Below are 21,653 nucleotides of genomic sequence, written 5' to 3' on the forward strand. Positions count from 1 at the left end.
AGGAGATACATCAGCTGCTGTCTGAAGATCTATAAACCCACCTCCACTAGGTGAACAGCATTTTAGTACGTTAAATTCACCACAAGCTTGAATTTCTTTGCAAATTGGATCCTTCCAGGCAGCATTTGTTGACTTTTGTCACATTAGCTAGGCAGCAGCTCACCAGTGCATCAAGAAGATAACAATTCAGGAGGGCCACACAATTCATACCCTGAGACCAGGAGCAGCGCAAGTTCGGCGAGAGGTGGGAATTCCGGGGATCGGAGAGGCCTACAAAAGGCCAGTGAGACCAGGAGCAGCGCGAGTTCGGCGAGAGGCGGGAGTCCCGGGGATCGAGGAGGCCTATAAAAGGCCCAACGCGGCGGCAGTCAGGAGCAGCGTCGGAGGTGCGTGGAGAGGCGTGAGTCCGGGGTCGACGAGAGGCCTATAAAGGCCCAGCTTGTGCAGCTACAGGGAGAAGGCAAAAAAGAAGTAGAAAGAAACAAAGGTGACGTCACAGCCAAGGGGGCTGGTGATTGGTGAGTAGTTTTTCTTTTTTTCTATAACAGCGAGTAAACTTTAGCATTGTTGTTGCCAATTTCAGTGTATCTAAGGGTTAAGTCATGGCAGGAGAGCTCGGTCACGTGATATGCTCCCCCTGTACCATGTGGGAACTCGGGGACACTTCCGGTGTCCCTGACGACTACGTGTGCGGGAAGTGTACCGCCTCCAGCTCCTGACGGTCCGCTTTGCAGAATTGGAGCTGAGGGTGGATTTACTCTGGAGCATCCACGATGCTGAGAATGACGTGAGTAGCACGTGTAGTGAGTTCGTCTTACCGCAGGTGAAGGGTCCACAGCCAGATAGGGAATGGAAGACCAGCAGGAAGAGCAGTGCAAGGAAGGTAGTGCAACTGCTTTGAGTACTGTTGAGGGGGATGACTCATCAGGGGAGGGCAGCAGTAGCCAAGTTCATGGCACCGTGGCTGGCTCTGCTGCACAGGAGGGCAGGAAAAAGAGTGGGAGAGCGATAGTGATAGGGGATTCAATTGTAAGGGGAATAGATAGGCGTTTCTGCGGCCGAAACCGAGACTCCAGGATGGTATGTTGCCTCCCTGGTGCAAGGGTCAAGGATGTCTCGGAACGGCTGCAGGACATTCTGAAAAGGGAGGGTGAACAGCCAGTTGTCGTGGTGCGCATTGGTACCAACGATATAGGTAAAAAAAAAGGGATGAGGTCCTACGAGACGAATTTAAGGAGCGAGGAGCTAAATTAAAAGGTCGGACCTCAAAAGTAGTAATCTCGGGATTGCTACCAGTGCCACGTGCTAGTCAAAGTAGGAATCGAAGGATAGCTCAGATGAATACGTGGCTTGAGCAGTGGTGCAGCAGGGAGGGATTCAAATTCCTGGGGCATTGGAACCGGTTCTAGGGGAGGTGGGACCAGCACAAACCGGATGGTCTGCACCGAGGCAGGACCGGAACCAATGTCCGAGGGGGAGTGTTTGCTAGTGCTGTTGGGGAGGAGTTAAACTAATATTGCAGGGGGATGGGAACCAATGCAGGGAGACAGAGGGAAACAAAAAGAAGACAAAAGCAGAAGACAGAAAGGAAATGAGTAAAAGTGGAGGGCAGAGAAACCCAAGGCAAAAAACAAAAAGGGCCACTGTACAGCAAAATTCTAAAGGGTCAAAATGTAATAAAAAGGCAATCATGAAAGCTCGGTGCCTCAATGTAAGGAGTATTCGGAACACAAGAGAGGGCTCTGAGCTACTGAGAATGGGTGAGAGCTCAGATGAACAGGATCCCAAGAAAGAATGCAAAAGGCAGGAGGCAACAGAGCAGAGTAGCACTGGGGTAAGTGTAAACCACAAGGTGACAGGAAGGGACAATATGTATGAATATAAAGGGGCTGCAGGAGGGGTCAAAACTAAAAATCATGGTTTAAAAACTAGTATTAAAACACTCTACCTAAATGCACGCAGCATTCGAGATAAAGTAAATGAGTTGACGGCACAAATCATTACAAATGGGTATGCTTTGGTGGCCATTACAGAAACGTGGTTGCAGGGTGGCCAAGACTGGGAATTAAACATACATGGGGTATCTGACAATTCGGAAAGATAGACAAGAAGGGAAAGGAGGTGGGGTAGCTCTGTTAATAAAGGAAGATATCAGGGCAGTTGTGAGAGACGATATTGGCTCTAATGAACAAAATGTTGCATCGTTGTGGGTGGAGATTAGAGATAGTAAGGGGAAAAAGTCACTGGTGGGTGTAGTTTATAGGCCCCCAAATAATAACTTCACGGTGGGGCGGGCAATAATCAAGGGAATAATGGAGGCATATGAAAAAGGAACAGCAGTAATCATGGGGGATTTTAACCTACATATTGATTGGTCAAATCAAGTCGCATGGGGTAGCCTGGAGGAGGAATTCATAGAATGCATTTCGGAATTGTTTCTTAGAACAGTATGTTACAGAACCTACAAGGGAGCAAGTGATCTTAGATCTGGTCCTGTGTAATGAGACAGGAATAATAAACGATCTCCGAGTAAAAGATCCTCTCGGAATGAGTGATCACAGTATGGTTGAATTTGTAATACAGATTGAGGTTGAGGAAGTAGTGTCTCAAACGAGCGTACTATGCTTAAACAAAGGGGACTACAGTGGGATGAGGGCAGAGTTGGCTAAAGTAGACTGGAAACACAGACTAAACGGTGGCACAATTGAGGAACAGTGGAGGACTTTTAAGGAGCTTTTTCATAGTGCTCAACAAAAATATATTCCAGTGAAAAAGAAGGGCGGTAAGAGAAATGTTAACCAGCCGTGGATAACCAAGGAAATAAAGGAGAGTATCAAATTAAAAACCAATGCGTATAACGTGGCCAAAGTTAATGGGAAACTAGAAGATTGGGAAAATTTTAAACGACAGCAAAGAATGACTAAGAAAGCAATAAAGAAAGGAAAGATAGATTACGAAAGAAAACTTGCGCAAAACCTAAAAACAGATAGTAAAAGCTTTTACAGATATATAAAACGGAAAAGAGTGACTAAAGTAAATGTTGGTCCCTTAGAAGATGAGAAGGGGGATTTAATAATGGGAAATGTGGAAATGGCTGAGACCTTAAATAATTATTTTGCTTCGGTCTTCACAGTGGAGGACACAAAAACCATGCCAAAGATTGCTGGTCACAGGAATGTGGGAAGGGAGGACCTTGAGACAATCACTATCACTAGGGGGGTAGTGCTGGACAGGCTAATGGGACTCAAGGTAGACAAGTCCCCTGGTCCTGATGAAATGCATCCCAGGGTATTAAAAGAAATGGCGGAAGTTATAGCAGATGCATTCGTTATAATCTACCAAAATTCTCTGGACTCTGGGGAGGTACCAGCGGATTGGAAAGCAGCTAATGTAATGCCTCTGTTTAAAAGGGGGGGCAGACAAAAGGCAGGTAACTATAGGCTGGTTAGTTTAACATCTGGAGTGGGGAAAATGCTTGAAGCTATCATTAAGGAAGAAATAGCGGAACATCTAGATAGGAATAGTGCAATCAAGCAGCCGCAACATGGATTCATGAGGGGTAATCATGTTTAACTAATTTACTGGAATTCTTTGAGGATATAACGAGCATGGTGGATAGAGGTGTACCGATGGATGTGGTGTATTTAGATTTCCAAAAGGCATTCGATAAGGTGCCACACAAAAGGTTATTGTAGAAGATAAAGGTACGCGGAGTCAGAGGAAATGTATTAGCATGGATCGAGAATTGGCTGGCTAACAGAAAGCAGAGAGTCAGGATAAATGGGTCCTTTTCGGGTTGGAAATCGGTGGTTAGTGGTGTGCCACAGGGATCAGTGCTGGGACCACAACTATTTACAATATACATAGATGACCTGGAAGAGGGGACGGAGTGTAGTGCAACAAAATTTGCAGATGACACAAAGATTAGTGGGAAAGCGGGTTGTGTAGAGGACACAGAGAGGCTGCAAAGAGATTTAGATAGGTTAAGCGAATGGGCTAAGGTTTGGCAGATGGAATACAATGTCGGAAAGTGTGAGGTCATCCACCTTGGGGAAAAAAAACCAGTAAAAAGGAATATTATTTGAATGGGGAGAAATTACAACATGCTGTGGTGCAGAGGGACCTGGGGGTCCTTGTGCATGAATCCCAAAAAGTTAGTTTGCAGATGCAGCAGGTAATCAGGAAGGCGAATGGAATGTTGGCCTTCATTGCGAGAGGGATGGAGTACAAAAGCAGGGAGGTCCTTCTGCAACTGTATAGGGTATTGGTGAGGCCGCACCTGGAGTACTGCTTGCAGTTTTGGTCACCTTACTTAAGGAAGGATATACTGGCTTTGGAGGGGGTACAGAGACGATTCACTAGGCTGATTCCGGAAATGAGGGGGTTGCCTTATGATGATAGATTGAGTAATTTGGGTCTTTACTCGTTGGAGTTGAGAAGGATGAGGAGTGATCTTATTGAAACATTTAAAATAATGAAAGGGATAGACAAGTTAGAGGCAGAGAGGTTGTTTCCACTGGTCGAGGAGACTAGAACTAGGGGGCACAGCCTCATAATACGGGGGAACCAATTTAAAACCGAGTTGAGAAGGAATTTCTTCTCCCAGAGGGTTGTGAATCTGTGGAATTCTCTGCCCAAGGAAGCAGTTGAGGCTAGCTCATTGAATGTATTCAAGTCACAGATAGATAGATTTTTAACCAATAAGGGAATTAAGGGTTATGGGGAGCGGGCGGGTAAGTGGAGCTGAGTCCACGGCCAGATCAGCCATGATCTTGTTGAATGGCGGAGCAGGCTCGAGGGGCTAGATGGCCTACTCCTGTTCCTAATTCTTATGTTCTTATGTTCCTAATGGAACTAGGGAAACCGAGAGCTCTCCAATTCTACAGACTAACAGGGTCCCCCGACAGGTGCAAGGAGTGATTAACAGAATGCATGTGCCACTCAAAGCCGCATATGAGAACATTCCATCTGTTTTAGCAACAGGAAAAGCTTTCATTCAACATATGTGATGTTGGTATGTGATTATCAGTAACTTTAAGCAGCACATGAATGTTCGATACCCAGGAAGCTGTCATAACGACGCTCTATCGTACTAGTTCTTGTCACTCAAAGCCATGTATCAGGATTGGTGATTGGCTGCATCCCCTCCAGTCATGACTTGTGATGCCAATAAGGCTTGTGCAGATAGGGAGCCAACAGTAATTGAGGTCAGTAGAACAAATGTCAGAGCAGACAGTAGGTATTCTGAAGTCTTGTTTTAGATGCCTGGAGAAATCTGTCGAGGTCTGCAATACAGCCCAGCGACAGTCTTAAGAATCATTGTAACTTGCTGCGTACTATATAAAATGTGAAAGGCTTATTGCCTCGGGAAGCTGGTCTAAGTTATTCCCTTTGTGGAAAATCTAGGCTAATATTATTCTTTTAGTGTCTCCAACATGAAGCAAAGGACACAGGCTTGTCCCAGAAGTTCTCCCTACAATTATATGTTCTCAGCCTTCCCACTAGAGGATAGTATTGGTTTAACAAATAAAAAAAGAAAATGCTGGAAATATTCAGCAGGTCAGGCAGCATCTGTGGAGAGATGCTCACGTCTGACCTTTCATCATCGACCTGAAATGTTAACTCTATTTCTCTCTCCACAGATGCTGCCTGACTTGCTGAGTATTTCCAGCATTTTCTGTTTTTATTTCAGATTTCCAGCATCCGCAGTATTTTGCTTTTGTATTAGCATTGGTTTAAGTCCTTATAGCGAAGAAGGAAATTGAAGCACAGCTACCTGTTGGGCCTTAGAGATCCTTCTTAATATGTCCTTCCTATACAGTACAAATGCACACGAGGCCCATACTCGAGAGAAGGTCACTCTGACCAGTAACCTTTATTTGCCAGCACTGAAGTGGAGAAGATGGGTGGAGCTTCCCCTTTTATACCTGAAAGTCCAGGTTAGGAGTGTCTCCCACAAGTTCACCACCTTGTGGTAATGTTCTCAAGGTGTACAACTTAGGTCACCTTATACATGGATTACAATGACAGTAGAATACATGACATCACCTCCCCCGCAAAGTCTTATTGGGATCACAGGTTAAGTCTCTGGTGGTTTAAGCTCCCTTGTCGAGCGCCTGAGTTGGGGCTCCAGTTGTTGGGTGCTGGCCTGAGTGTTTGTGGTGCCTCAGGCCTGTGCGGACTGCCCACAGTGACTGGGCTCTCCTAGTGAACTTTACATCGAGTCTTCCTCTGCTTCTATGGGGTTGATTAAACTTCTTTTTGTTTGATCCACGTGTTTGCGGCAGATTTGTCTATTGGTAAGTTTAACTACCAGAATCCTATTCCCCTCTTTGGCAATCACAGTGCCTGTGAGCCATTTGGGCCCTGCAGCGTAGTTGAGGACAAAGACAGGGTCATTGACATCAATACATCGCGCCCTCGCATTCCCGTCATGGTTGTCACATTGTGACCGGCGCCTGCTCTCAACAATTTCTTTCATGGTGGGGTGTATAAGGGATAACCTGGTTTTGAGCGTCCTTTTCATTAGCAGCTCTGCGGGTGGAACCCCTGTGAGCGAGTGTGGTCGGGATCTATTGGCCAACAGGAAGCGTGATAAGCGGCTTTGTAGGGAACCCCCTTGGATTCTGAGCATCCCCTGTTTGATTATCTGCACTGCTCGTTCCGCCTGGCTGTTTGAGGCCAGCTTGAACGGTGCCGTTCTGACATGGTTGATACCATTTCCTGCCATGAAGTCCTGGAATTCAATGCTTGAAAAGCACGGGCCATTGTCCCTGACCAAGACATCCGATGGACCATGGGCGGTGAACATTGCCCGTAGACTTTCTACCGTGGCAGAGGATATGCTTGAATTGAGAATGTCACACTCGATCCATTTGGAGTAGGCATCTACTACAACCAAAAAAACATTTCCCATGAAAAGACCTGCGTAGTCCACATGGATGCGTGACCGTGGCTTGGCGGGCCAGGACCAGGGGCTAAGGGGGGCTTCCCTGGGCGCATGGCCCAGCTGGGCACACGTGTTGCACCTGTGAACACAAAGTTCCAGGTCTGCATCTATCCCTGGCCACCAAACGTGTGACCTGGCAATTGCCTTCATCGTGACAATGCCCGGGTGCTCATTGTGGAGTTCTCGGATGTACGCCTCTCTGCCCATCTGGGGCATGACTACTCGATTTCCCCATAGTAGGCAATCGGCCTGAATCGGGAGTTCTCCTTGCGCCTGTGAAATGGTTTAAATCCCTCAGGGCACGCCTTTACATGGCTGCCCAGTCCCCATTCAGGACACATTTCTTGACGAAACACAGTAGCGGGTCTCGATTTGTCCAGACTTTGATCTGACGGGCTGTCACGGGTGAGCCTTCGCTTTCGAAAGCTTCAACAGCCATGACCATATCAGCAGCATGCTCGGTTGCCCCCTCGGTGGTGGCCTGTGGGAGCCTGCTGTGTGCATCGGTGCAGTTTTCGGTGCCTGGTCTGTGCCGAATTGTATAGTCATAGGCAGCTAAAGTGAGTGCCAACCTCTGTATGCGGGCCGACACCTTTGAATTTATGGCCTTGTTGTCGGCCAAAAGGGACGTTAGGGGTTTGTGATCTGTCTCCAGCTCAAATTTCCTGCCAAACAGGTACTGGTGCATTTTTTTTTACTGCATATACACATGCTAGCATTTCCTTTTCTATCATCCCGTAGCCCCTTTCTGCCTGGGACAGACTTCTGGAGGCATAAGCTACCGGCTGCAACTGACCCTTGGCATTGACATGCTGCAACACACACCCGACCCCATAGGACGTCGCATCGCACGTTAAAACAAGTTTCTTACATGGTTCATATAGCGTTAACAGATTGTTGGAGCATAACCAATTGCGTGCTCTGTCAAAAGCCCTTTCCTGGCTGTCCCCGCAGACCCATTCGCGACCTTTGCGTAGGAGCACGTGTAGCGGCTCTAACAGTTTGGGAAGAAAGTTACCAAAATAGTTCAGGAGCCCCAGGAACGAACACAGCTCCGTCGTGTTACGGGGTCTGGGTGCTCTCTGGATCGCTTCCGTTTTGGACACAGTAAGTCTGATCCCATCTGCTGCTACCCTCATCCCCAGGAATTCTACCTCTGGAGCTAGGAAAAAAGCACTCCGCCTTTTTCAGTCGCAGACCTACCTGGTTCAGTCTGCGTAGCACCTCCTCCAGGTTGTGGAGGTGTTCTTCAGTATCGCAACCCGTGATGAGGATGTCGTCTTGAAAAACCACCGTCCTTGGAATCTACTTGAGGAGACTTTCTATGTTTCGGTGAAAGATCACGGCGGCCGAGTGAATCCCGAACGGACATCTATTGTACTCAAACAACCCCTTGTGTGGCGTGATGGTGGTCAGCTTCTTCGACTCACTCGCCAGCTCCTAGGTCATGTAAGCTGAGGTCCAGTCCAATTTTGAAAAAGATTTGCGACCGGATAGCGTCGCAAAGAGGTCCTCCGCTCTCGGGAGCGGGTACTGGTCTTGGAGTGACACCTGATTGATGGTGGCCTTGTAATCACCACATATCCTGACCGACCCATCCGCCTTGAGCACTGGCACAATCGGGCTCGCCCAGTCACTGAATTCAACTGGCGAGATGATGCCTTCCCTCATCAGGAGGTCCAATTCATCTTCTATCTTTTCCCGCATCACGTACGGCACCACTGTGGCCTTGTGGTGTACTGGCCTGGCGTCCGGGTTTATGTGAATCACTATCTTGGTCCCCATGAAAGTGCCAATGCCGGGCTGAAATAGTGAGTCAAATTTGTCCAGGACCTGTGAGCATGGTATTCGCTCCACAGAAGAAATTGCATTGACATCGCCCCATTTCCAGTTCATGACAGCAAACCAACTTCTCCCCAGCAGTGCGGGACCGTCCCCCGGGACAATCCAGAGTGGCAACCTGTTCACCGAATCTTTGTGGGTCACGATTACCATGGCGCTGCCTAGCACCGGAATGATCTCCTTTGTATATGTCCGTAGCTGTGCGTCAATCGGCAATAATTTTGGCCTCCTGGCCTTGGACGCCCACAACTTGTCGAACTGTTTGATACTCATCAGGGACGGGCTGGCCCCCGTGTCTAGCTCCATTGATACTGGGATGCCATTGAGGAGCACTTTCATCATTAGCGGTGGCGTCCTGGTGTATGAACTGTATATGTGCTCCACATGAACTCGCTGAACTTCATCTTCCAGCGATTTCCCCCAGTGTCCATTTGGCCTTGTAGGGCTTACATTGGGCCCGTCCTCCTTGTACATTAACCTGGCTCCAGGCTTCCTGCACATAGGCACCAAGTGACCGCTGACGTTGCAATTTCTGCAGGTATATTGCTGATACCTGCAAGCTCTGGCTGTGTGTTTGCCTCCACACCTCCAACATGAGCCGTTGTTGGAAACAAAAGGTCCATTACCAGTCGATCATCTCTGACTGTCTCTGTAACTGTCCTTAAACACACCATTGATAGGTGTTGATGGCCCCATTACTGGCCGCATTGTCACTTGCGATGGCATGAATCGCCGTTCAGCTAGCCATTGTCTCTGTTGAATTCCCCCTTTGGGTTCGACTACATGCTCGGGCATGTCCGAATGCCCCTGTCTGCCTGGAGAACTGTGTGCCACGTTAACAATGTTGACTCCCTGTCCATTTGCTGCATTTAAACCAAGATTTTTGTCAAACATCATTCTGGTCTCTTCCTCCCCTGAGATAAATGCCTGGGCCATCAAAGCCGCCGTTTCCAGGGTCAAGTCTTTGGTCTCAATCAGTTTCCTGAAAACCCCAGCGTGCCCGATGCCCTCAATAAAAAAGTCTCGCAGCATCTCCGCTCTGCGTGCATCTGGGAACTTACATAGGCTCGCCAGTCGCCGGAGGTCTGCCACGAAGTCTGGAACGCTTTGCCCTTCTCGCCGCCGGTGCGTGTAAAACCGGTGTCTCGCCATGTGCATGCTGCTCGTTGGTTAAAGTGTTCCCCAATCAACTTACTGAGCTCTTCAAAAGCCTTGTCCGCCAGCTTCTCTGGCGTTAGAAGGTCCTTCGTCAGGGAGTACGTCCTGGATCCACAAACCATCAGGAGATGAGCCCTGCGTTTGTCGGCCGAATCCTGTCCCAACCATTCCTTAGTGACGAAACTTTGCTATAGTCTCTCAATAAAATCGTCCCACAGTACCTCTCATCTGTGCTGCTCCTGGCCATGCTCGCGTGGTTTAAATCCCAGTTTCTCGTCGCCAAATAATATGTCCTTGCTATACAGTACAAATGCATACGAGGCCCATACTAGAGAGAAGGTCACTCTTTAACCAGTAACCTTTTATTTGCCAGCACTGAAGTGGAGAAGATGGATGGAGCTTCCCCTTTTATACCCGAAAGTCCAGGTTAGGAGTGTCTCCCACAAGTACACCACCTTGTGGTCAATGTTCTCAAGGTGTACAACTTAGGTCAGTTTATACATGGGTTACAATGATAGTAGAATACATGAGACTTCTGGTTGCTGATCTTCATTGGCAGCAGCAAGGTCCTGGTTACTTGTGAAAGTTCTATGAGTTGGCCTGGGTTTATAATTGGTTTTTGCCTCTCCCAGGAGATCACATAGCTCTGATTGGGGTGGAGTGTACAAGGTTTCAATTTAAGGGGTGACGCAGTTGTGTCAGGCGGACTGGTTGGGCTGGGTGTTCTTTGTCTTTCCATTGTTCATTGTTCGTAGGTTTATATTCAGGTCTGCTGACTGAGGGCCGTGTGGCTCTTTGTCAGCCAGCATGGACACAATGGGCCAAAATGGCCTCCTTCTGCGCTGTAAATTTCTGTTTCTATGAGATGGTTTAAAATATTCAAAGGTCAGGCGGTGAAGAAGGCAAATGGTATGTTGGCCTTCATAGCTAGGGGATTCGAGTATAGGAGCAGGGAGATCTTACTGCAGTTGTACCGGGTCTTGGTGAGACCTCACCTGGAATATTGTGTTCAGTTTTGGTCTCCTAATCTGAGAAAGGACGTTCTTGCTATTGAGGGAATGCAGCGAAGGTTCACCAGACTGATTCCCAGGATGGCTGGACTGACATATGAGGAGAGACTGGATCAACTAGGCCTTTATACACTGGAGTTTAGGAGGATGAGAGGGGATCTCATAGAAACTTATAAGATTCTGACGGGACTGGACAAGTTAGATGCGGGAAGAATGTTCCCGATTGTTGAGGAAGTGCAGAACCAGGGGACACAGTCTTAGGATAAGGGGCAGGCCATTTAGGACTCAGATGAGGAGAAACTTCTTCACTCAGAGAGTTGTTAACCTGTGGAATTCCCTGCTGCAGAGAGTTGTTGATGCCAGTTAATTGGATATATTCAAGAGGGAGTAAGATATGGCCATTACGGCTAAAGGAATCAAGTGATATGGAGAGAAAGCGGGAAAGGGGTACTGAGGGAATGATCAGCCATGATCTTATTGAATGGTGGTGTAGGCTCGAAGGGCCAAATGGCCTACTCCTGCATCTATTTTCTATGTTTCTATGTTACCTCCTGTCTTCGTCTGTCCCCAATCCTTATGGAACCTCTGGGGGAAGGCCAGTGTGCTTTGTTTCACGAAGCATTCCTTCTTCTGGGATGCCCAGCAAGTGTTGCAGCAAGAAAGTAAGATAGGGAGCTAGGAACAGTACCTTATGCCTCATTCGAATGGGACTGCCAGGCCTATGCCTTCTGCAGGAATCAGCCCAGTGTTCGCTCTGCCTCCGCAACACTTCTTCCTGACCTTTGTATCCAGGAAAATGGAATTTCCCCAGGGACAAGGGTTGGGAAAATTAGTCCTTTATTTTGCACTTTCTCGTAGCCAGTTTATTAACATGGGAATAGTTCACCTCTTCCCTTCTCTTTTAGCCAAGTTTCAGGTTTGTAGCTCAAGGAGTGAAAAATACATGGAGCAGAACTCAATTCAAAAAAATGGTTATCCCGCTATTCAATTGTATATTTTTTATTTATTCATACAAATTGAGATAGAGAATATTATAAACAAACACACTTTTAAAAATATTTGTTCCCACAATGTTGACTGACAAAATTAGTTTTACACGTTGATCTTTTTGTTTCTAATCAGGTGCCAGTCAAGGCATTGGGAGGAAAGCTGTATGTCCGGATCTCCATACACATCTACAATGAACTGAAACAATATCAGAAACTTGCAGAAGCAATTGAAGAAATGACAATAGAGTAGGCCAGAGGGACAAGGCACCTGCCCTTCAGTTTTCCAGCTGGCTGTGGTCTTATTACTACACTTCTGATTTTACTATTGCCCCTTATAGAAGTGCTAAATATGGGAATCTACTGTTGGTACTGACAAGCGATAGTTTTGTTTTGATTGCACTATTAGCTGAGATCCAGTACAAGCACAGCACTCAATGGAATTGTATTCCAGCCATGTTGCAGATTTATAGCATAAATTAGAATTTTGAAAGCAATTGAATGCAAACCACAAAATTGCCAGAGCCAATGTGCCTCCACAGCTGCTGGACTTTCCACTGGTGCCAATGGTAGGTTAGTCATGAAAGATCATCAAAGGGAAAATCACATCTATTGTACTGAAGTGTCTGTTTTTTGTTCTGCCTAGGATGCCTTGTATTAATAAACACAATTTAAAAAAAAAATCCAATGCTAGCCTTTGTGTTTGATTGGAATGTGACGTCTATCCCTATCGTTTATGTCGCGGGCTGTGCTTTTATAGTCACTGACCTAGAAATTCGAGGGCTATCGGAGGGGTAGGGGTTTGGGCAGAGGACAAGCTCTGCGCCAAAATGGTGAGGTCCGGAGCATCCCTGATATTGGGCCTCGAATTTCATTGTCATAGAGTCGGAGGGGTGCTACAGCCTGTCTGTGAAGAAAGGAGAGGAGTGGAGGAAAATCGGGCCACTGCTAGTGCCACAGCAGCCCTCAGGTAAATGGGATCGGGAATCCTTTTGGGGATGGGGGGGCCTGAGAGAATGTGGGTCTGTGGATTGGAGTGGGGGCGGGAGCAGCAGCCTCCTGATCAGGAGGTTCCTTCAATGTGGGATTGGGAGGAGCACTCTTGCTCCACATTCAGGTAAGTTACTTAACTTCTTAGCTGCAGCCATTCCGTATGGGTTACCCTGAGTGCAGCTGTGATGGTCATGACCCAGACATGTCATGGGAAAAACCCCAGTGGCGTGGAGAACTTTGGGAACCATAGGTCCAAAGTCACCTTTTCTTCCCAAGCATGCTACACTTAACACATGTCATGTCTCAAATTACTGACATACCTGTACTGTAACCCAAAATGTTATTTTCTGAAAGAACTCTCTAATTTGCATTTTAATGAATCAATACTAACTGCTTCCACCGTCTCCCTCAGAAGCCTATTCCATAGATTGACCAATCGCTGAATGAAAGCACAGGCTGCGTCCTCGTGTTCTATTGTTCTGGACAAGGTGAAATAACTTGTCATGGTCTTACATAATCTAATCTTATGTTCTTATGTTAGTCCGTTTAGAATCCTAAAAACAGCAATCATATCAGCTCTCAACCTTTTTTTCCATTGAGAGCATTCCCAATTTACATAATCACTCCTCATAAACCAATCCCTCCATCCCCTCACTCATTCTCGTTCCTCTCTTCTGTGTCCTTTCAGTGGCTGCAAAATCCTTTTTATATTGTGGTGACCAGAACTGTACACAGTATTCTAAGTGCAGTCGCACCAATGATTTATAAAATGGCAGAATTACCTCACTATTTGGGCTAAATATTGAGAGGAATACATAAATGTTCATGTGAATTTTTTTTTTAATGATATGGTGCTTTGTAATTTGTACAGAGATGTTTGTAATAGAATGAATTGAGGTGTTATCTGAGAGCCTTTTATGTCAATTTTACAGATGGCAGCACCAGTTTCAGCAAATAAGTTTCCATCGGTCATCAGTTGCAATGGGTCACAGCTCCCCCATGAACCTATCTGCCTAGTCAATATAGGTTCAGTAATTACATTATTCTTAGTGGGAAGTTGGAGGAACTGAACCATAACCTGAAAGTTTTATTATTTAAATAAAAGCAGTGGCCATGGGCTTCCCCCTCAATTTATAAATTAAAATAGCGGCAGTGGCCATTTTAGCCACATGCTTAAGCAAATTTAATAAAAGGAATAAAACATAGCTGCTGCAAAATTTATTAATGAAATAAAAGCACCAGACATTGTCAAATTAACCATACACCTGGTGGGAGAGCAGGCTGAGAATATTTTTGAAATAATGTATACAGCTACAGAGAGAGCAATCAGAAATTATTGGCGGAAGCTCTCTGGTTAGATTTTTAAACTAAAAAATCAATTGAATGATTTGAATAAAAGCTCCAAATAGAAATTAAGCATATTTATTTATTGATATTTAGATTTTGATCAATATAGGCCTTTATGTATATTATGTATGAACTGTTTATATGTATATTAATTTTAGCATGATATTAAGCAGCAGAGTGTAGGCCAGCATGAAGGTTGAAGAAGATTTGCAAGCTGTTTGAAGTAGTGATGGTGTTAGTAGATTGGAGGACAAGGAAGAAAGGCTGTACGGGACCCAGCAGGATGTGACCGGGTAGGTCATTTGCTTGGGAGTGATGCGAGTGGCTGAAGGGCTGGGAGAAGCAGCAATGTGGGGCCTAGCAAGAGGGCTGAAGAGAACTTGAGGTAGGCCGGGCTAGCTGATCGGGAATAGCAGTAATGACCTGAAACTAACTGCAGCGGACAACAATATGGAGCCCCAAACATGAACTACAAATACATGGCTGAAAGAATAGGGGGAGAGGCAGAGCAGGGCCGTGTAAGCGGTTTTGATACTAGTCCAATTGCTAGACCGACGGCTCGAATCGCCCCCACCTTACGAAAGTTCTAGACCCGGGAATTATTATTCAAAGTGTAAATGAAATGAGTCACGGACAGGAATGCTTCGATGAAAAATTGTACTTATATTTATTTGGCTAAAATATGTACTACTAAACGAAATCACTGTCTCTGTGGAGAATAAAAAATCCAGGTTACAAACGACATACATACAGTACAGAAATGAGACCTAGTAACATGCAGTAATTCCCTGGTGGATTCTAACCCTACCCCGACTAACGAATTACCCTCCCCAGAATCACCCTGTCGAGGAACCAACTAGACTGGCCATCCTAGACTGGGTGATGTGTAATGAGAAAGGACTAATTAGCAATCTTGTGCGAGGACCCTTGGGGATAATATGGTAGAATTCTTTATTAAGATGTAGAGTGACACAATTAATTCAGAGACTAGAGTCCTGAACTTAAGGAAAGGTAACTATTCTAGCCAAGTGAATTGGCTAGAATAGACTGGCAAATTATACTTAAAGGGCTGACGGTGGATCGGCAATGGCAAACATTTAAAGATCACATGGATTAACTTCAACAATTGTACACCCCTGTCTGGAGTAAAATATAAAACGGGGAAGGTGGCTTAACCGTGGCTAACAAGTGAAATTAAGGATAGTGTTAAATCCAAGGAAGAGGCATATAAATTGGCCAGAAAAAGCAGCAAACCTGAGGACTGGGAGAAATTTAGAATACAGCAGAGGAGGACAAAGGGTTTAATTAGGAGGGGGAAATAGAGTATGAGAGGAAGCTTGCTGGGAACATAAAAACTGACTGCAAAAGCTTCTATAGATATGTGAGGAGAAAAAGATTAGTGAAGACAAATGTAGGTCCCTTGCAGTCAGATTCAGGTGAATTTATAATGGGGAACAAAGAAATGGCAGACCAGTCGAACAAATACTTTAGTTCTGTCTTCACGAAGGAAGACACAAATAACCTTCCGGAAATACTAGGGGACCGACGATCTAGTGAGAAGGAGGAACTGAAGGAAATCCTTATTAGGCGTGAAACTCTGTTGGGGAAATTGATGGGATTGAAGGCCGAAAAATCCCCGGGACCTGATAGTCTGCATCCCAGAGTACTTAAGGAAGTGGCCGTAGAAATAATGGATGCAATGGTTATCATTTTCCAACAGTCTATCGACTCTGGATCCGTTCCTATGGACTGGAGGGCAGCTAATGTATCACCTTTTTTAAAAAAGGAGGGAGCGAGAAAACAAGTAATTATAGACCGGTTAGCCTGACATCAGTAGTGGGGAAAATGTTGGAATTAATTATTAAAGATGAAATAGCAACGCATTTGAAAAGCAGTGACAGGATCGGTCCAAGTCAGCATGGATTTATGAAAGGGAAATCATGCTTGATAAATCTTCTAGAATTTTTTGAGGATGTAACTGGTAGAGTGGACAAGGGAGAACCAATGGATGTGGTGTATTTGGACTTTCAAAAGGCTTTTGACAAGGTCCCACACAACAGATTAGTGTGCAAAATTAAAGCACATGGTATTGGGGGTAATGTACTGACGTGGGTAGAGAACTGGTTGGCAGATAGGAAGCAGAGAATCGGGATAAACCAGTCCTTTTCAGAATGGCAGGCAGTGACTAGTGGGGTGCCGCAGGGCTCAGTGCTGGGACCCTAGCTATTTACAATATACATTAATGATTTAGATGAAGGAATTGAGTGTAACATCTCCAAGTTTGCAGATGACACTAAGCTGGGTGGCGGTGTGAGCTGTGAGGAGGACGCTTAGAGGCTGCAGGGTGACTTGGACAGGTTAGGTGAATGGGCAAATGCATGGCAGATGCAGTATAATGTGGATAAATGTGAGGTTATCCACTTTGGGGGCAAAAACATGAAGGCAGAATATTATCTGAATGGCGGAAGGTTAGGAAAAGGGGAGGTGCAACGAGACCTGGGTGTCATGGTACATCAGTCATTGAAAGTTGGCATGCAGGTACAGCAGGCGGTGAAGAAGGCAAATGGCATGTTGGCTTTCATAGCAAGGGGATTTGAGTTTTGGGTCAGGAAGGTCTTACTGCAGTTGTACAGGGCCTTGGTGAGGCCTCACCTGGAATATTGTGTTCAGTTTTGGTCTCCTAATCTGAGGAAGGAGGGAGTATAGCGAATATTCACCAGACTGATTCCTGGGATGGCAGGACTAACATATGAGGAGAGACTGGATCGACTGGGCCTATATTCACTGGAGTTTAGAAGGATGAGAGGAGATCTCATAGAAACATATAAAATTCTGATGGGACTGTCAGGTTAAATGCAGGAAGAATGTTCCCGATGTTGGGGATGTTCAGAACTAGGGACATAGGCTAAGGATAAGGGGTAAGCCATTTAGAACTGAGAGGAAGAGAAACTTCTTCACTCAGAGAGTTGTTAACCTGTGCAATTATCTACCGCAGAGAGGTGTTGATGCCAGTTCATTGGATATATTCAAGAGGGAGTTAGATATGGCCCTTATGGCTCAAGGGATCAAGGACTATGTAGACAAAGCAGGAAAGGGGTACTGAGGTGAATGATCAGCCATGATCTAATTGAATGGTGGTGCAGGCTTGAAGGGCCGAATGGCCTACTCCTGCACCTATTTTCGATGTTTCCATGTTGAAACCCTGAGCCCTTACCCACTTGCCTGGGATATCTGGTTACTGGCTTGGGACACTCTCGATCATGCTCACCACACCAGCCGGTTTCCTTTCTTTAGCTCAGCTATGGGAAGTTACTGCCTGGTCTTCAGTCTTGGTAGCTTCTTCTGCGCTACTGTGGCTTCCTCCTGGTACATCAATCTTGGTGCAGCGAGAGAGAGAGGGCTCTCTCTAGATACAAGCTGCAAGCTCCAAGCTTCACTCCCACCTTCAAGCTACAAGCTTCAAGCTAAAAATAAAGTGGAAAAGGTCCTGTCTTTATGGGAGTTTTGCAATCTCTATCTTGCCCGCCGATCTTTAAAACCACTTTGTTTCTAGGCACAGGTACTTAGTCAGTGATGGGCCACCCAACCCATATGTATTGGGCTGATGGCCCTTAATTCTGAGCATCTCTCCCGAGTCTTTGTGTTGGGAAAGACCCGACTCCTATATGGCTGGCCAGGCTAGTGGGTTCATTGTTTCTGTTTTTCCTTCTGAGATGGAGGTGAGAAACACTTTTGCAGTGGTTTTGTCAATGCCCCCCCCCCCCCCCCATTCCTAGCCGACAGCTCTTTTGTCAAAATGGCCCCTTCCTTTAGCTGGGACTGGTGGGCAAACCCGTACATTCGGGATGACTGGCAGTTCTTTTGTCACAGCTAACTGCCATGCGGCCTCTGGAGTTTTAACAAAACAGTTTTTTCACTTATCTGCACAGGGTGATCCCATCACAGGGAAAATACCCTCAGAAAAACCCATAAAGTCCATGAAATATTCTCGACTGACTCCATTCTTTAAACAGCAACTTTGCGATCTCTTCAGTCCTCCGTTTGATGCTTTTTCATTCCATAAAGCATCAATCGAGAGAGCAAAGGCCAAGGTCTCCCAAAAGTGAAGCTGTTCCCCTGATATGTTTTAACCCCAGAACTGTCCCCTTTACTGCGTGTCACAGTTCCCTTCTACAGAGTCAAGACATCAGTGAAAACGGCCTCTTAACACATGGTCGCGTTCCACTCCACGAGACGTTACAAAAAACACCGCGCACATCGCAACATACAGCATTGACAGGTGGTAACACAACAACAGCGCACATCGCGCAATACAGAATGTGAAATTCTAACCAGAATATACAATATACTTGCTTACAGAACTTTTGGTACATTACAAGTTTTAGCATCATTAACATAAATTAATTACACCTCTCCGGGTCGATCTAACACCCCTTGCCACCGCGCTCGGAGCATCTGGCTCCATCGCCTGCAGCTGGTGTAAAACAAGTAGCCTACAAGCAACAATTGTGCGAAAGACTGCTTCATGCAGCCTGGAGGCGTTAAATATAGTCTAGTTCCTGATGATGAGGTGGAACCAGCCGACTGCTCCAGCCAATCTGAATTTCAACCTCCAAAGAAGGAAAAAGAAAAGAAGAAACGGAAGAAGAGTAAAGAAAAGGTATCTTCCTCCGAGTCCCATTCGTCTGAGATGTCAGACGCAAACAGTGAGCAGGACCTTGCAGATACCAAAAGGCACAACAAGCATTCAGAAAAGACTGAACGATTACACAAAAAGAAAAAACATAAAAAACACAAGCATAAGGAATCCAGAAAGAGAGATTAAGGAAGAGTATGGTGTAGAGTACGGCGTATAAAACGTGTTTTTTGTGCTCCAGGCTGTTGGTGTATGAAACTTAACTCCAGGAGGCTGAAATGTGATTTTTTTTTTCAGAATTGACTGTTTATGTATTGTAGTTACCCATAGGCTTAACTAAATTTGAAATACATTGAATGTATTGTTCTGTTGTAGCCTTATAGTGGCAGTACTTTATTATTTTGTTACAAAATGAAATAGTTCATATACCTTGCAGGTTTAAATGCAGATTAGCAGCTCAACAAGTGGCTGAGCGACATTAATGTAGGTGTATGCCTCGGTTGTCACACAAACCTCTCAGTAAGCATAGGGAATATAGATCTATGGACGACATGCCCGCATAAAGACAAAAACAGTAAAAAATCAAATCATTCAGTGTACTAGGAGAAGATGAATCCACATCATAGTAAGCCCACAACTACTTCAAAAGATGCATTAGGGAAGGTCCAGGGGAAAGTAACATTGATGATTCTGTGGCTTAAAACTCTTACAGCTTAAGAATAAACAAGTTGTGGGAGTACAAGACACCACTATCTATATATAATCTGTTGCTGGGCCTGTTGAATGGAGTGGCCTTTTATTATTTCATGTCACTAAAGACCCATGAAGGTTACAGTCATGAGAAAATTGAGGTTTATTTCACAATTCATAATAAACCATTACTGGTACAGTATTACGACATGTATTTTAAGACGGTAATTTTTCATGTAGAATTATTACGCAAGGGGATGCTCCAAATTATGTGGGGAGTTGGTTACAGAGCAGTTTGTGAAGTTTAGGTTGCAGCAAATAATTCAAATATCACTCCTTTCTGTTTTCATTTATGTGAAACAGGCATTATTAGGATAAAGGGTAGGCCATTTAGGACTGAGATGAGGAGAAACTTCTTCACTGAGTTGTTAACCTGTGGAATTCCTTGCCGCAGAGAGTTGTTGATGCCAGTTCATTGGATATATTCAAGAGGGAGTTAAATATGGCCCTTATGGTTAAGGGGATCAAGAGTATGGAGAGAAAGCAGGAAAGGGGTACTGAAGGAATGATCAGCCATGATCTTATTGAATGGCGGTGCAGGCTCGAAGGGCCAAATGGCCTACTCCTGCACCTATTTTCTATGTTTCTATGATAACGAATGCATGGGAACAGACCGGGTCTAGGAAGGAATCTCTACACTCAGACCGATGTCCCACCACGGTGGCGAGACAATCTCTTTGATCTCCTCCCCCAGTTCTACTGTCTTTTGCTCTAAAGTGTAAAAATGTTTCTGGGAGAGCTCAACGGTCTTTATTAACTCAGAAAAGGGATCAGGTACCCAAAATGCTCCACGTAGTCCTGGAGATGCGCGAAGGTGTCGCTCACAGTGAGGTGAATGGTCGAAGGTTTGGGGATGAGAGTAATTAGCTCTTGTGCTACTTGAACCTCAGCCTTGGGTTTGAAACAAAAGCTGCTGTCGCTCACCGGACACCACATGTCCTGGCTGTGCCGGTAGTGGAGTGCACTTGCGGTGACACAGTATGTCCCACTCCCCACGTATGCTACCTGTGGAGGTACGTGATCTGGTGCCATAGTGCAATTGATAGCTTCTGCGCCTGCAGAAGCAAACCCACATTCTGATTGGGCAAAAGCAGTCAAGTGCTGGGGACACAGTATTATGTGTGCACCCCGGCTCTGGCATCCGGACAGGTCAGTCCCTGTCATAGCATGATCCCACTTTATGACTGCTTTAAACAAACATGCAGTCCTCCACGAATGACCCCGATATTCTCAACCCTGTATACCAGTGCTGGCTGAGGTGACCCGCCCATAACTGGCATCCTTACTACAATTCCCATCACTGTATGGTTGGACCGCCCGAAATCTACAGGGACAGGGTAGGCTTCAGAGGCTAGACAAAGCTGGCATGGGCTCAGCGAATTGCTATATAGGTACACCGTGGCGAAATGCTTGTTGCTTATCCATGAAGGGACGCGACCTTGCCTCAGGTCCTCCAGGTTGCTACGGCCCTCGCTCAGCAACCATGCTCCATACAGCATGCACACCTCATTCCGTGCAGCCTGCTCCGAGGCGCTCCTGTCCTCCCGTATCAAATCATTAACAGTTTTAGCGTGCCTCTCCAGCTCCGCAATGACTCCCTTTAAATGAACGGTCATTGCCTGGTCCTCATGAAGCTCTAAACCCACCACTGTATTCTCTTCCCCTAGAATCTTACGCAGTTGGTTCTGTAACCCAGTGATCTGCATCTGGAGTTGTACATCATCCATACTATTAACAATACCCATTCCTGTACTGGACGCTGTGGCTACATCGTTCCAAGTCCCTCTTCTCTGCCTCCCGGACCCCACACTATTCCCAACATTCAAATGATAAAGCTGTTCTTTATCTACATTTCCATAGTCCAGTTCATAAAATTCCTGAAACATCACTTTTAACAGAGCTTCATAAAGTTTCTCTGCCTTCTTCGGACACCACACAGGCAGGTGGACTTCAGTCAGGTTCAGGATCACGGATGCCACGGA

General features: G+C 45.8%; 1 protein-coding gene across 4 annotated transcripts in view; it reads left to right on the forward strand.

Annotated features, from left to right (window-relative positions):
• The window catches only part of LOC139267405 (uncharacterized), a 200,523-nt gene extending 187,932 nt beyond the window's left edge, over positions 1-12,591 (forward strand). For all 4 annotated transcript variants that reach the window (XM_070885684.1, XM_070885682.1, XM_070885686.1 and 1 more), the window contains one exon: positions 12,082-12,591. In XM_070885684.1, the coding sequence (XP_070741785.1) occupies positions 12,082-12,198 (117 nt within the window). In that variant the 3' untranslated portion in view covers positions 12,199-12,591. The remainder of the gene's footprint in view (positions 1-12,081) is intronic.
• Positions 12,592-21,653: the final 9,062 nt, after the last annotated feature.

Source organism: Pristiophorus japonicus, chromosome 7 (genome assembly GCF_044704955.1).
Source record: "Pristiophorus japonicus isolate sPriJap1 chromosome 7, sPriJap1.hap1, whole genome shotgun sequence".
NCBI classification, from domain to species: domain Eukaryota; kingdom Metazoa; phylum Chordata; class Chondrichthyes; family Pristiophoridae; genus Pristiophorus; species Pristiophorus japonicus.